This window comes from Perognathus longimembris, chromosome 12, assembly GCF_023159225.1.
Source record: "Perognathus longimembris pacificus isolate PPM17 chromosome 12, ASM2315922v1, whole genome shotgun sequence".
Classification (NCBI taxonomy): Eukaryota; Metazoa; Chordata; class Mammalia; order Rodentia; family Heteromyidae; genus Perognathus; species Perognathus longimembris.
Window position 1 is genome coordinate 52,746,663 of NC_063172.1, and position 17,825 is coordinate 52,764,487.

General features: G+C 36.6%; 1 protein-coding gene across 1 annotated transcript in view; it reads left to right on the plus strand.

The window, feature by feature from the left end:
• Sntg1 (syntrophin gamma 1) overlaps positions 1-17,825 on the plus strand; it is a 739,717-nt gene that overhangs the window by 412,653 nt on the left and 309,239 nt on the right. Inside the window, exon 3 of the mRNA XM_048358693.1 lies at positions 4,386-4,439. Within this exon, the coding sequence (XP_048214650.1) occupies positions 4,413-4,439 (27 nt within the window). The 5' untranslated portion in view covers positions 4,386-4,412. The remainder of the gene's footprint in view (positions 1-4,385; positions 4,440-17,825) is intronic.

Here is a 17,825-nt window from a genome sequence, read left to right on the forward strand (position 1 = left end):
CCATTATTTAGAGTTTGAGCTGGGAATTCAAAGCCCTTAGCTCATTCTATTTTCTCTAGTTTATGTTAGAGAAAGCAAGTAGGCAATCTTATTCTAGTTGACTGGCAAAACTGTTCTGTTTTTGAATGCACAATCACTAGGAAACCTACCTTATCTAAGTGTTTAAGAGTGGCGAACAATGATATTTCATGTATCCCTATTGTTTCTTCACACCATGGATTACTAATGGTCTGATTAATCTAGACATAATAAAGTTAACCATAAACTCAACCAGATGAAAGAATCAATTTTGTAAATCCTGGAGCCAATTCAGAAAGGGTCTCTTTTGGATTCTGTTCTTTAGAGCTAATGTTGGAATTAAATATATGTTAGTCTGTATTTTCCCACAGCTCTACAGAGAAGCAGAACTTGCATCTGTGTGGCTAAAATGATAGAGCTAGCAATTTTAAAATATTTTTTTATCCCTGTAGGCTAGAGGCTCTCAGATGTGCAATCTTGAAACATAATCTTTCTTGAGAGAACTTCAAAGCTTGCTTTTAAAACTTTGATACTAATTTTTGATGCCTACCTACATGACAGAGAATAACCTTTAGTTGGCTTGAGCTGACTGAGGATGCTGACTACCTCTACAGAGGACCTCTATAGATTGATGGTGATTAGTATTTGATTGAGAAACTTGGATACTGCAGCCCAGGCAGTTGGCATCTGGAATAAAATTCTACAGACAGCAAGCATTTATAATAACCAGGTGTGCAATTTCACTGTGGAAGCTATGGTAGGGATGCGAGTGTGGCTCTGTTTCACTGTATTCTTGAGTGTTCTAGGGAAGGCTCGACCCCATGTGTCATCTTCAGGCCAGAGTAAGCCAGTAGCAGCTTCTTGGGGGAGATTCTTCTTGTGCAGTGATAGACATGCCAGAGAGCAGAGGGCAACATGTGAGACATTTAAGATTACTTTACACCTTTATCATTGGGTTATCATAAATAATATTTGGCCAGTTTTTGATGATCAAAGCTGGAGCCTTGACACATCATGCTACATCACAGCCTGACATAAAGAACTTTGATGATTGTGGTTTGTTAAATTAAAGGAAAAATGAATGGTACAATAATTGATAAAGTTGTTTCTCACATGGCCATAAGTTTTTAAGATGACATAGATATGGAAGTTTCACAGATAAGAACACAAATAGCAAACTGTCTGGAGGCTGACCTGCATTTTTGCCAGAATAAGAAATTACCTTACTTATGTAAGTGTATTACCCCTGTTCATCACCTTTACTATAATTTTTTAAGAAACATAAATAAGTTGGGGGGAATAGAATGGCACATGTACTTATGCATTGGAGGTAGGATATCATTAAAAAAAGAAAAAGCCTGACCAGGCACTGGTGGCTCCCACTTGTAATCCTGGGTAATCAGGATGCTGAGATCAGAGAATCATGCTTCAATGCCAACCCTGGCAATAAAGTCCATGACACTCTTATCTCCAATTAACCACCAGAAAGCCGGAAGAGGCACTATGGTTTAAAGCAATAGAGCACCAGCCTTGAGTGAAAAAGCTTAGCAACAATGCCGAGGCCCTGAGTTCAAGCCCTGTGATTGAGCTAAAAGAAAAAAAAGCCTGTTAATTTAATATAGATACACATGATTTCATATCCAGAGATATCCAGTTGTAACCTGAGCAAATAATACCTAAGGTTTCAGGTAGTCACACTACCTTCTACAATGGGAAACAATCTTTTCCATTAGTGTGGGCTGTTTATTGCCATGTCTTTCCAAAGATGGTGGAGAAGTGTACAAAGATAATTTTACAATGGAGAAATTTGACAAATATTACCTCTGGTATGTGATTAGGTGAGCAAATGTCACTAACATTGTATTGATAGCATATGTTCTTTCTGCGTGGGTTTACACGGGTACTAGGGCTTTGACCCTTTGCTTGGCTTTATAGTACGTGGCTGATAACATATATTCTTAATTAGATGGGATTCAAAGGGTACTTTTTTTTCCTCAAAAAGTCATACTTGTATAATCATGAAAGCAAAGTAGATATAATCCTAATGGAATAACATTTCTGGCCAGCTCTCACACTGTCAAGTTCAAGTTCCCTGAAAAACAAGAAATTCTGAGAAATAGTTATAGCTAAGAGAGTCTGAGGAGAAAAGATACAATGCAATCCCTGTAGATCCGAAAAATGAAAGAGTGCAGAAAAAGGACATTAGGAAAAAAGGAAGGAAATTCCAAAAACTGAGATAGCAACAATGTGTTAATAATGTTTTTTTAGCTAAAGCAAATAAGTCACACTAAAATCAGGTGCTAATATTAGAGAAAAATAGATATTGAGCATCTAGGAAATAACTCACTGTTGCTTTCACAGATATTTATGTAAATGTAAAACTATTCTCCCACAAAAAGTTTATGAAAGAAGAAACTCTAGAATATATTAAAATAAAATGATGCAACATATATTACTCATTTTCAAATTGGAAATTGCTAAATAACAGTACTATCAAAGCAATAAAAGTTATTGTTAGGTAGTAAGTAAAATACTCTGAATCTTACATAATCGCTTTAAGTCCTATTTATCCCTTTATTTTTGTCTAACATGTTGATAAAAAAAGATGCAAGGCTAGAACTATTGAAAAGAAATATTTGTTAAAAAGTGAAACATAAATATTGTACCTATTTGAATATGTCATATGATTAAGAAATAATGTCTTAAAATGTATACACTAATTAAGTTCAGCATATAAAATAAAATATGAACATGTTTTTAGAAAATCGTTTAATATCTGAATCTATTTCTGTGGTCAGTTACTAGCAGCAAGAATTTGTTGATATCTCCTAATTTTATATAGTCTATAAATAATAAAGTTTTCATAGTTCCATAGTAAAAGCATATCCCCTTGTTAAAAATAGAAATAGGCAGATATTTACAATTTTTCAAAGGCATTTGTCAAGAGAAATTTTTAACTGGATTGTTAATCTAGAAAAAGTTACTAAATATTAAATAATTTATATAATAAAAAGAGAAATTTCTTTTATCAGATTGTTCTTTTATTTACTCAACATCTCTTGTCACCTAACTGTACTGTAATTGGCCATTATAGGCTATTAGTAAAATAAAATCAGACTCTGAATCCATATGACTTTTCCAGGAAAAGTACAACACACCATATGGCACACTCAGGTCCTACAGAAGAAGGCCAGTCTCTGACTTCAGAACTGAGAGCCACAGTATATTGGTGCCTCATGCTTGTAATCCTAGCTACTCAGGAGGCTGATATCTGAGGATTGTGGCTTGAAGTGACCCCAAGCAGACAATCCTTTGAGACTCTTATCTCCAGTTAAACAGAAGAAAACTGGAAATGGGAGTCTCACTCAAGTGATAGAGCACTAGCCTGGAAGCTAAAAAGCAAAGTGAGAAGGTGAAGTCCTGAGTTCAGTCCTTAGTACTGGCACAAACAAAACAAAAAGCTGACATTTATAGACTGTCACACTTACCTAATCATGCAGTCTTCGGCATACTACAATGAACTCTTGACATAGGATAAAATGGCTTATTATTCCAAAGACAAAATTATTCTCTGAGTAGCACAATGTTCTATTTTTAAATTAACCATACCCTTTACTTTGAAGCCTCATTTCCCTAACCATTTTATTTTTGGCCCTGCATTGTTTTGTTTTATAATATGCAAATATTATAAAAGTGGTATTTTAGTTTGTTAAATACATATGATAAAAACAAAATTCTGAAAGGAGTTTTTAATATTTGTGCATTTCTATCTTTATCCATCATTAGGTGTCCTAATATCCTCTATATGCAAATAATTATTGTATATTTGATGAATTAATTCATGCCAATTTTATCCCCTCTGATAAATAGCTTGATTCCATGTATCATACTGTTTGTGGATAAAATTCTAAGTTCCAGAGGGAATTATTCATGCATGTAGCTTTTTAATTAAAAGGAGAAAGATTAGTCAACCTTTTTCCAAGAGATAACAAGATGAAAAACAACTTTTAATTACTCCTTTTGAAGTTTTCCCCACTTCACAAGCTTGAGTTTCAGAATCCTTGGTATTGAGCTAACAATGTGACATGGAGGTTACTAATGTTGTTGGTCCCTTCTGAAGGCCAACAGGCAGAGAGGTGCATGGGAACACAAGCCCCCATCACTGAACTGTGAAGCATGGGCATCAACACAAAAACTGAGAATGAGGAATTCTGTCTTCCTTTCTCTCTCTCTCTTCCTGTCAGAATACCCTGGAGTTCTTGTACTTCATTGATATATAAATGTAGGAAGTGCTTCCCAATTTATACTGTGTTGATGTTACTATTACACTGTATGCTATGCTTACTTGTATACCATTTATCTTTCAGACTCCATCTTTTGTGGTGCCACAGCACATGGATTTCAGAACTACCTGTGAGGAGGTAGGTAGATGGTTGACTGCTTTTTTTTATGCACAAGAACAGAATACATTCTGGAAATATTTGACCAACCTTCTGCTTTGGCAGAGGATGAATGGAAAGCTCATTTCCCTCCCAGAGTACATTTTTGTGTTTCAGATCTAAGCTAGAAAAGCAAAGTCTTCCTGGGAAAGCCCCAGATTTAGAATCTTTTCTTTTGAAGACTCTAGCAGTATAGCATAATCGAACTGTTCTTCTCCATAAACCATGCATTATGTGATTTCAAGGAGTGTCACTATTGGAAGCCTTTTTTCACATAAATGATTATAAATTAGAAAACATAGAAGGTTCCTTTAGGCACAAAATCCTATGACTTAATTTAAATGTTTCAGTTTTACTTGAGATTCTCTGCTGCAGTGTTAGCAGACTTTGCTAAGTTTCAGCTAGACATTGCTGTTTCAAGGTTACTGAACATTGATCATCTGTATAGTTCAGCAGTAGTACCTACACTTGAGATTCCTTGGCATATAATCATTCTGCCTTTGGAAAAAAGGCTTTGATTGTAGTAAACATAAGTCATTCATAGCTTTCTCACTTGCTAGGAAAATGCAAATACACACAGGTTAAACTATTTTGTATCTGCTTAAACAGTTGAAAATATTTTGTATATTAGAAATCCAATAAATACAAAACTAACTGGATTGTGTATAGTAAAAATAAAAACAAAATCCTTACTTCTTTATATTTGTTAAATGTTATATATTTACATTTTTTAAAATAAATTTGAAGAAGTAATTTCTTATTTGCATCAACAGGAAAATATTTAGTTAAAATTTGTCCCTGGAGGTTTATGCCTGTAATACTAGCTACTCAGTTCAAAGCCAGCCTGAGCAAGAAACGTCATGAAACTCTGATATCCAATTAACCATAAGGAAACTGGGAGAGACGCTGTGGATCAAACTGGTAGAGCACTAGGTTTGAGCAAAAGAGTTCAGGTACAATGCTCAGGTGCTGACTTCAACTCCCACGAGTAATGAAAACAAAGCAAAACAAACAAAAAACAGTCACATTGTGAAGGTTAGAATGTAAGTATAAGATATTTTTGTTTTTTTTTCTTTTTATTTATTTATTTGTTGTCAGAGTGATGTACAGAGTGGTTGCAGTTTCATACATAAGGCAACGAGTACATTTCTTATTAAACTTGTTACCTCCTCCCTCATTTTTCTCCTACCTTTCCCTTTCCATAATACACTCTCCCCCAAATTATACAGTTGGCTTATAGCATATTATCATGTAACTATTGCTGTTGCATTGGTTTGCCTTTTATCCTTTACCTCTCCACTTTCATGTTCCCCTTTCCTTCCATAGCTTCAATAAACATATAGACAATACCCAGGGTACCAAAATCAGTTATAGTGACATCAGAGGTAAAACCATGGGGAAGAAAAAAAAGGCAAAAGCATAATTTCACTTGGTATGTTGAAAATAAGAACAACAATGATAAACCACTTGTTTCTATAAGTTAGAGTTAATTTGCTTAGCATCAGCTTATGTGTTCATATGTACATAGCTATTGAGCTATTGTAATCTGCTAGGATTATCCTAGATATGTACTAATTGTTACAAATGAGGGAAACCATAGAGTCTATGTTTCTTTGGGTCTGGCTCACTTCACTTAGTATGAGTTTTTCCAAGTCTTTGCATTTCCTTATGAGTGAACAATGCCATTCCTTCTGATAGAAGCATAGAATTCCGTGTATATGAACCACATTTTCTTGATCCATTCTTCTACTGAGGGGAATCTGTGTTAGTTCAATATTTTAGCTACAGTAAATAATGCTGCAACAAACATGGTTGTGCTGGTAGCTTTAGAATGGCCAGGTTTGTGATACTTTGGGGAAATGCCCAAAAGTGGGTTTTCTGGGTCATAGAGGAGCTCTATGTTTAGCCTTTTGAGGAAACTCCATACTGCTTTCCAGAGTGGCTGAACAACTTTATATTCCTACAAACAGTGTATGAAGGTTCCCTTTTGCTCACATCCCCACCAGCATCTGTTGTCTTTACTTATTTTGATAATGGCCATTCTTACTAGGATAAGATGAAATCTCAATGTTGTTTTGCTTTGAATTTCTTTTATGGCCAGTGATGTTGAGCATTTGTTCATGTGTCTCTTGGCCATTCTCATTTCCTCTTCAGAGAAGTCCCTTTTTAGGTCTTTAGGGAGCAGTTGGTTCTTTGAGGATTTGTTTAGGGGGAATTTAAGTTTTTGTGTTCTAAGTAGATTTTAGATATGAGTCCCTTATCTGTTGCATGGTCAGTGGAGATCTTCTCCCAATCAGCAGGCTTTCCATCTATTTTGCAAGCTATGTCTTTTGTCATGCAGAAGCTCTGCAGTATCATGGAATCCCATTTGTCCAACCTTTCTTTGATATGCTGTGTTTCTGGGCCTTCATTAAGAAAGTTTTGACCTGCGACAAGGAGTCATAGTGTTTTTCCTATTTCTCCCTGCAATGTTTTCAGGGTATCTGCATTTACCTCAAAGTCTTTGATCCAGTTGGAATTGATTCTGGTGTAGGGTGATATAGAAAGATCTACCTTCAGTTTGTTACAGGTGTTTAACCAATTTTGCCAGTACCATTTGTTGAAGCAGCTTTCTTCCATCCTATTTTTTTAAGCTCTTTTAACAAACATTAGGTGACCATAGGTTTGCGGGTTCATTTCTTGGTCTTTGGTTCTACTTCATTGGACTTCTGGCCTGTTCTGCCAACAATAAGCTGTTTTTTATTACTATTGCCTTGTAGTAGAGTTTGAAGTTTGGTATTGATACTCCTCCAGCACAATTCTTTTTGCTTAGGATTGTTTTTGCTATTTGGGGTTTTTTATTGTTCCATGTGAATTTTTGGATTGCTTCCTGCATTTCATTAAAGAATGGTGCCATTTTCGTGATGTTAATCCTCTCAATCCAGGAGCCTGGGAGGTTTTTCCATTTCCTTAGTTCTGCTTTAATTTCCTTCTTCAGGTTTTCAAAAAGTTTTCATTGTAGAATTCTTTCACTTCTTTGGTTAAAGTTATTTCTAAGTATCTTTTGAGGCTTTTGCAAAAGGAGTTTGTTTCCTGATTTCAGCCTCACTCTTCAGAGTATTGGCATACAGAAAAGCCATTCATTTTTCAGGATTTATTCCTGCTACTTTGCCAAAGCTTTGGATCAGCTCAGGTCACTTGAACTCCATTTTATGGAAATGATTGTTATATCACAGTTGTAACTACTTTCAACATCCCATGTGTATCTGTAGTTTCTACTATTGATGATGTTCGTGTATCACCTTCTTTTGATTGTATCTACACTATCTCTGTAATCTTATCTGAGTGTATGGGAAACAGTGTGTACTGGTATTAGAATTAGGAAATTCAAAGGGAATACCAAAATTGAGAGACAATGGGTAAAATAAGAGACACAACAACAAAAGCAATACTTGCAAAACTGTTTGGTGTAAGTGAACTGAACACCGCAGGGGGGAAAGGAGGAGGGGGGAGGGGGGTATGAGGGACAAGGTAACAAACAGTACAAGAAATGTATCCAATGCCTAAGGTATGAAACTGTAACCTCTCTGTACATCAGTTTTATAATAAAAACTTAAAAAAAAAAAAAGACCGTTGTCTATGTATATACAGATTAGGTTGAAAAGGAAGAAAAGGTAAACATAATGAAAAGAGAAAGGAAACACAAAAACACATTAAAAAAAAGCCAAATCAACAATAAATGGGGTGGGGGGGGGGGAGGAAGAAAATATTAGAACAACATTTAAGGAATTAAAATTAGGAGAAAAGAGTTCTTCAATGCCAGGAGGGTCGGCTGAGGGAAGGGGTAGTGTGGATGGTGGCAGGATCAGTGGCCCCTGTGTGGGACCTGAGTAGGATGGATTCTGGATTCTTCACTGAGGTCTGGGCTATGACACAGTGGAAGCAATGGTGGGTGCAGGGGGTGCAGCTCACATAACAAGGTTGGCAACACTTGTTGTTGCCTAGTGGGCACACTCTGTGGTAGAAATGACCCCTGTGACGATTGCAGTGGCGTGTGCCGCCAGCCCCAGGTGGGCTGGAGGGACAAGTGGTCCTAGGGCTTGGAGATATTGATGTGGGGTCTTACTTTGATGCTGATTTCAGCTGTGTGAGCAGTCTCTGGAGGAGTCAGCACAGGGCAGTGAGGGTGGTGGCAGGCACAATGGTCCTGGCACACCCTGTCAGAGGCTTACCCCCCTGCACCAATTGCTTTGGTGCTAGTAGCTGTAGTGTCAGAGGTGGCGGCGCTGTTAGCACGCACATTAGATGGCAAAGTTTGTGGCTGGTTCAGCAACCCTGGAAGCTCCTCTCATTCTCCATGGGGATCAGGGTGTTCCAGGGTGGCAGTGGGGGAGGCTGCGAGGGCATTCATGGGTGAAGAGGCTCTGGTGCTCAGCCTCAGTATCCCTGGGACAAGCTCTTACTTCTATGCCAGTAGCAACAATGGAGGTGACTTTGAGGCCAGTAGTGGCAATGGTGGTGTTGGTGATGGTAGTCATGCTGGGTGGGGTGAGTGGTCGCAGGCGTAGTGGCTCCAGGCCACCCACTTGGTAATGTGGATCTACCTGCGATGATTCCAGTGGCTTACGGTGGCTGGAGAAGGTAGAGGGAGCCTGGCTTAATGTGGTAAACTGTTGCCTCTGGTGCCAGGAGCAACCCTGGTAGTGGTGAAGGTGGTGGTAGTCATGCAGGCAGCAGAGAGGGGGGTGGCAGGCAGAGAGGCCCTTGCGGGTTTGCTTAGTGGTATGGAGCCTCTCAGCAGCCCTTGCACAAGGTCTGGGTGGAGGGTGCTCTTCCATACTTTCCTGGCAGCAGCAAAGTCCTCCTGGGCAGCCCTGTACACACTCAGTGTAGAGGGCCGCTGGTGCACTCTATGGTATCTTTAATATTAAATTGTCATTTTCAAAAAACTTGAGTATGGTACGCTGCATATATTAATGATAGTATTTTTTATTTTGAAGCAGGGAATTGGATTTATTTTTAATATTTATTTTTAAACTAATGTACAGAGGGGTTACAGTTACATACGTAAGGTAGTGAGTACATTTCTTATGAAACCTTTTACGTCCTCTTTCATTTTTCCCCACCTTCCTTCCATCCTCTTCCTTCCCCTAAGATGTGCATTTAGTTTACAGCATATTGTCTTGTAAATATTGCTGTTGCATTGCTTCACCTTGGTAGTACTTTTAAAATTAAATGATAGTTATTTGGTGATAATTTCTTGTTGCGTACTACACTGACCACACTAAGATCAAAGTGTATGACTTATTCACATTTTTAACTACAATTTATCAAATATTTTCATATTGAATTACTGTCTCAAAATTGTTGTATGCTATTCTAAGTTTAATTTTAATTGTGCTATATATGTTTTTAATTGCATACTCATAATTTTGGTGTAGGAAGTCTTCAATTTCCATCCAAACATTACCTTCTTTTGAATAATGATGCACTCGTGGAAATGAGTAGAAAATTATGTGGATTATAGACATTAAGGTAAAAGCAGATACCTTGAAAACATTGCAGGAAGGAATAGGAGAAACACTAGGGTTCATTGGTTTGGGTCGAAACTTTCTTAATAAAGGCCCAGAAACACAATAAATAAAAGAAAGGGTGGACAAATGGGATTTCATAAAACTGCAGAGCTTTTGCATAGCAAATGATATAGCTAACAAGATAAATAGAAAGCCCTCAGACTGAGAGAAAATCTTTACTGGCCATACAATAGACAAGGGCCTCATATCTAAAATATACTTACAACCCAAAACAAATTCTGAAAGAAGCAACTGTCCCCTCAATAAATGGGCTAAAGTCTTGAAGAGAGACTTCTCTGCAGAAAAAGTGAGAATGGCCAAAAGGCATATGAAGAAATGCTCAGCATCACTGGTCATAAAAGAAATGCAAATCAAAGCAACATTTAAATTCCACCTGACCCCAGATAGAATGGCCATTATCAAGAAAACTTGCAACCACTGATGCTGGCGAGGATGTGGCCAAAAGGGATCCCTATTACACTGTTGGTGGGAATATAAACTTGTTCAACCACTTTGGAAAGCAATATGGAGTTTCCTTAAAATGTTAAACATAGAGCTCCACTATGACCCAGCAACCCCGCTTTTGGACATTTACCCAAAGGATTACAAGCAAGATCACTAAAAAGCTACCAGCAAAACGATGTTTATTGAAGCACAATTTACCATCTCTAAAATATGGAAACAACCTAGATGCCCTTCAGTAGATGAATGGATCAAGAAAAGGTGGCATATGTACAGAGTGGAATTATATGCATCTATTAGAAGGAATGACTTTGCCCCATTCGTGAGGAAATGAAAAGACTTGGAAAACATCATACTAAGTGAAATGATGCAGACCCAAATAAATATAAACTCTATGGTTTCACTCATTGGAAACAATTAGTACTTGTCTAGAATAGTTCTAGCAGAGGAGCACAATAGCTCAATAGCAATATACATATGATCACACAAGGTGATCCCAAGTGAAATGAACTACAAGATTTTGAAATAAGTGGTTTATCTTGTCTTGTTAGTTCCAATGTACCCTATGACATTATGACTTTTTTCTGTCCTTCTTCCCCGTGGTTTTACCCCTGTTGTCACTGAAACTGACTTTGGTACACTGTGTATTGTATGTGCATTAATTGGAACTAGGGGAGGGGAACAAAAAAAAATGGAGAGACAAAGGGAAAAAGGCAACTAATGCAACAGCAACACTTACAAGACAATATGCTGTAAACCTACATCTCAGGGAAGGATAGGGAGGGGGGGTAAGATGGAAGAAAAAAGAAGGATATAACAAGTTTGATAAGAAATGGTCTCACTGCCTTACATATGTAATTGTGACGACTCTGTACATCATTTTGACAATAAGAAAAGTAAAATAAAAAAAAATACACTAGGGACCAATAGGAGTTCACTTGGTAGAGATAGATAGTGGCCAAATAATATAACAACTAAGTTGGGTCAGATGTCATAGGTTGGCATAAAATTTTCTAGGCCTGTTTTTAAGTAACACTATTTTATGGCATGATAATTCCTAGATTTATTTTAAAACAACACTGTTTTATATATTGGTTTGAGCTTTTTTATTTACAGTTTCACTTATTTTACAATGATAATACCATTGTGACCATATTACTCCTGCTTCTGAGATACCAAATCTCTACCACTAGAGACTCTGTGCTTCACAAGAAGTAGAGAACAATATTCTTATATCTTCTATTCATGGCTGGATTGACAGAACTCTAAAATATTTTGAGTATCTCCAAACATCTCTGAACATGGACCTGACTCAGAGTTTGCTGGAAATTTACAATATTATTATTTTAAGTGAATAGAAATCATAAAAATAACGTAGTATAGCTGTCACTTTGCTTTAGAAGGAATGGAGAAATTTTATGAATGCCAAGAGCTATTTAATTAATCAGAAAAAATAAAACTATAATGTGTGACTTAGAACTCCTGGTAAAAACTTAAAATATCTTTTGAACTTACTGCATTGGAGAAAATTATATACAGAGTCAAAGATGTGTTAAATAAAACTCATTTTCTCTTAACTGCTAATAGAGAATAAAGATGAATTGTGGTGTCAATGTTCCTTAGGGCAAAGTACACACACACACACACACACAGAGAGACACACACAGACACATACACACACATACACACACAAAAGCAGAGGGAGAAAGAACAGATAATTTCCATTTAAATGTACCCTAACTTTCTAATATAGATCCTAAAAATTGTTGGTTTTGTTTTTATGTAATTTCTGGTCTGGCAGGTAGAGAATGAAATGTTGACCTGAAGGTAGCGACAGAAACTGGGAACAAATATAAAATCTACAACTTAGAAGAAAATATGTACATATAGCCAGACATATTCTTGTTATGCTTTAAAAAATTGTCCTCAAAGTCTGGGCTCTGATGGCTCATGCCTATAATCCTAACAAATCAGGAGACTCAGATCTGAGGATTGAGATTTGAAGCCAGCCTTGACAGATAAGTTAATGAGACTCTTATCTGCAATTAACCAATGAAAAGGAAGCTCAAATGGTAGAGTGTTAGCCCTGAATGAAAAAGCTAAAGGACAGAACCCAGGCATTGAGTTCAAGCCATTACAAAAAACTGTACCATCCAAATGAATTAAATTATAAACCGGTATGCTTTCTTTAGTTTAGCTTTTTTCTCTAATTTCATTTTCAAATATACATTCCTTAAATTATGATCCATATTTCTGTGTTGACTATAAAATTCATTTTCTGAAATATGTATTTCTTTTCACATAGTGCTGTGCTAGGAAGAGTGGCTCATTCCTCTAGACCCAGTTTTGTGGGATGCAGAAACTGGGTGGATCATGGCTTGAGGCCAGCCCAGGTGATACCTATCTTAATCATTAAGCTGAGTGTGGTGGTATACATCTGTAATTCTAAGCATATTTTGGAGGCTCTCAGTCTAGTTCAGCCCCAAGCAAAAATCAAAAGACACTTTATGGAGAATAACTAAGGTATAAACAAGGGCTTGGCTTAGGTTGTAGAGTACCCTGAGTTCAAACCTCGATATTGCTAAATAAATAAAACTAAAACTGTTATGCAGTGTATAAGGACATTTCTGTGAATTTATGTCATCTAGTGCCAGATAAATATCTTACTTTGTGTAAGTACATTATGATGTTCACTTGACATTAAAACCACCTAACATCATTTTCAGAATATATACACATGGTATAGCAACATATAACTGTATTCAACAATTAAATAACTTGTACACATGTTATTTAATTTATCTTAAATATACTGAAATATAACTTATAGCTATTGTCCAACTGTTAAGTTCAATTTTTCCTATTGATTACTTAAAAGTTTTAGTCTATTAAAAAAAACTGTCAGCATACAGCTTGACAGAGAAAACATAAAAAAATTGATGATGTGCAGCAGAAATGTGGGGTCCACATGATAAATATAAATATGCAAAATAAAGGGCATAGTTTGAGCCTCAGGTGTCTTCTCAGCTTCTAAGACTGTCAAGCCACAAATGCTGGGGCTTAGAAAATCTGCAAGTGTTGAAAGAAATCCTGCAATGAATGAACTACTTTTGAGTCCATAGATCAATAATCTTCAATAATGATGACAGTATTAATCTACTTTCTGAAATTTTCCACCAGATAACAGCATAGAAGATAAAGCTAAAGATGTGATATAGAACTAAGTGTTACTGAAGTGAATACATGTGATGCCAACATATGAGACATATGTATGTCAGGTGTGAATATTTATTTAATGAAAGCCCTGAGTCAGAAAAGGCAGAACCTGTCCTTGGATAAATTAGTATCAGAAGATTATGTATATATATGTATATATTATATGTATATGTGTGTATATATACATATATATATATGCAAAGACATCTAATAGGATTTGGAAAAAAATCTAATTTAGCTAAGGAAAAGACTGAATGGAAATAAAGCATGAAGGAGAGTTAAATGAAGCACTTTGTCTGAAATAATGTTTGTACACTACTACTACAATATAGTTCAGTAGAATAAACTGCCTTTAAGTTAAAACCTCAAGATCACAAAACAAAGTGTATTTGGCAACCAAAATAAGGAAATAGCATAAAGAATATTTGTCGAGTATGCGCTACAGTCTTTTTGGCATTTCTAAGGTCTGATATGATTCACTTCAAAATGAGAAGAATTTAGAGTTTTAAAGTTTCATAAAGTCAAATTTTACATCTTTAAAATACTAGAATATATATGTGTGTGTATATATATATTCTAGTATTTTAAAGATGTAAAGATACACACACACACACACACACACACACACACACACACACACACACACACATATATATATATTGGCCAGTCCTGGGCTTGGACTCAGGGCCTGAGCACTGTCCCTGGCTTCTTTTTGCTCAAGGCTAGCACTCTGCCATTTGAGCCACAGCGCAACTTCTGGCCATTTTCTATATACGTGGTGCTGAGGAATCGAACCCAGGGCTTCATGTATACGAGGCAAGCAAGCACTCTTACCACTAGGCCATATTCCCAGCACTAGAATATAATTTTTTAAAACCCATTTTTTTTAAACTGGAGTTTGAACTCAGGGCCTGTCACTTGTTCATATTGCTTGCTTACTGGTGTTCTATCACTTGAGCCACTTCTTCAGTCTAGACTTTTGCTGGTGAATCGGATATTGAGTAGACTTTTCTGTCCATGCTGAATTTGAACCATGATCCTCTAGATCTCGACTCTTTGGTAGTATTATAAGCATGATCTACCAGTACCTGGAAATTCTTTAATTTTAAATAGTAAATAAATGATAGTGTATTTTTAAGTCTAAATTAGGTACTAAGTTGAAGTTAGTTCTTTAAAAAGCATAAATATGAGATATGTTTCTATAACAAATAATACATTTTTGTAATTTCACAGGCAATTTTTTTTGTTTTAATTTAGAGAAAGCATTGTTAGGGACTGGGGATATGGCCTAGTGGCAAGAGAGCTTGCCTCGTATACCTGAGGCCCTGGGTTCAATTCCCCAGCACCACATATACAGAAAACGGCCAGAGGTGGCGCTGTGGCTCAAGTGGCTGAGTGCTAGCCTTGAGCAAAAAGAAGCCAGGGACAGTGCTCAGGCCCTGAGTCCAAGGCCCAGGACTAGCCAAAAAAAAAAAAAAAAAAAGAGAGAGAGAGAAAGCATATTTAAAGATTAACTTAGATAATATTATCTTTTGATACTTAAATATTACCTTTTAATAATTTCTTTCACCAAATTGTTCCCAAGGGGGTATTTATTAAATTCACATTATGTTTCTATTCAAGGATAGAAAACCAACATTAGACTTAGTCCCATTATTATGAGTCAATTTCTTAAAATATTGTTTTGTTTGCTTTTCAAGATGACAAATTGCTACACATGTACATTGTATATACATACCTAATTATGTACATGTATATATGGAACATAAGCATAGCAACAAAATTCAGAGAGAAATAGTTGTTTGTTTATATTATCACACAAAGGAATGTAAAGCTGGGTGCTGGTGGCTCATATCTGTAATCCTAGTTACTCTGGAGTATGAAGATCACAGTTCAAAGCCACATCTGACAGAAAAGTTCATGAGACTTTTATCTCCAATTAACCACCACAAAGCTGCAAGTGGAAATATGGGTAAAGTGTTAGTTTTGAGCAAAAACATAACTGAGAGTACTAAGTCCTAAGTTCAAGTTCCATTACAAACACACACACACACACACACACACACACACACACACACACACACACGCACAATGTAAGATGAATGTGTCTTTAATTTTGTATTAAAATTAGAGGCTAATAGGTGATTTTTCATTTTGAAACCGTTTTAGCCAGGGACTGTAAACACATCAGCCCTTGCTGTTTTAGTTTGTTAGCCCCAGTAGCTTCTCTCATCCTTGACTGCCGTCAATACCCCCAAAACAGTCATGAAGGAGAGACAACAACCTTCTTCCTATATCTGGATAGGCCCCTACCAAGGCTGCTCTAGGAAAAAGGTCTTTGCTCATGGAAGAGTGGTCTCCTGCTCAATTTTGCCTTCAGTTGGTGGCTTTTTTGATACATGCTGCTCAACTAATCTCAGAATTATTCTTACCGGGTGAAGAAACTCCTGACGGCTATTTGGATGCAAGTGTCTTTGCCATTCATTGTATACCAGATGTCCAACATAGACCTCCCAAAATATCTCTTCATGCAAAGAACCAAAGCAAGCAGTAAAGAAATCAAAGCTCAATATTCAGAGCCTGGCTTTAGCACAGTCAGAAAATAAAGTGAAATAATATTTCTTGGCACACACTGAATTTTGTGTTGGTAGTTGTTAAGGTACAAATTAGGACACTCTTCCTCCTGACCTGTCATGTGGTTCCTCTGTCCTCTTGATCTCTGAAGGATTTCCATGCAGCTGTTTCCTAGTCTCCAGCATTCCTGGCTCAAAGCTCATGCTTCTTCGACAATAAGTAGATCTGACTTTTCCTATTTCCTCCTGACTTCTACTTTTCTAGAAGAAACACATTTAGGATATATATATATATATATATATATATATATTACATTACACATATATAATATATATACATATATATTATATTACACATATATAATATATATACATACATACATATATATATATATATATATATATATATATATGAACAGATTGCTTCAGCATGGGCACTTTGCTAAGACATTATATGACCTGCAATCCCTGACACATCATACTAGTGCCTTACATATTCCATTCCTCTCCTGAAATCCCTTGCTATGGCCTCTCCTGGACCACACAAGCTCAGATTCCACAGGATGCCTTTTCTTGCTTTTTACCTTTCCTTACATCACATGAGTTATCTATATCATTATTCACTTTTCCTCTTGAATAAAATGCCATATGTCACCTGTAGCTCACGCCTCTAATCTTACTCAGGAGGCTGAGATCTGAGGATCTCTGTTTGAAGCAACCCTATCAGGAAAATCCAGGAGACCCTATCACCAAGTAATCAAAAAAGATCCAGATGTGGAACTGTGGCTGAAGTGGTGGAATGCCAGCCTTGAACTCAAGCCTCAGTACTGGCACATGCACACACACGCACGCGCGCGTGCGCACCTGCACACGCTCATACACGCACACACACGAACAGAAACACATGGTGTTGTTTAATCAGATCATTGCTTTCTCAATTTAGTTTTCAAGACGAACAACACATAATTTTGACCTGAAAATTCTCCTGAAACCCATCATGCTCTCAAAAATATCTTAATTCTTCTCTACATGGTGCTCTCTTATCATGTACTACACTTTGTCCTAATTATATATGTCCTGCTTTAGTAAGTAGAAATACTCTGAAGGCAACACATTTGTCTAGATCATGTCTGAGCCTCAGTTAGCATGACATAATATTTGCAAAAGTAATATAGGAATGGGATTTTAAAATAAATTTGTATGCTCTCTAGCTACATTTTCATAGTAGAATATGTAAAAATCTATGATCCTTGAAAATGTATTTTCATGTCAATTTGTCCCCAAGTCTATTGATCTCTCTCTGTCTCTCTCTGTCTTTCTGTCTTTCTGTCTTTCTGTCTTTCTGTCTGTCTGTCTGTCTCTCTCTCTCTCTCTCTCTCTGTATCTATCATCTGAGAAGGGACTACTGAACTCCAGTTCACAAGTGTGCTAGGAGGTAATCTATAACTTTTGCTAAGGCCTTACCCTAGCTTTCTTGTTTTTATTTTGTTTTTGAAGTAGGATCTTTACCGAGACTCAGAATATTCTTACTTTCATCTCCTAGGTAGATTTGATTACATATATAA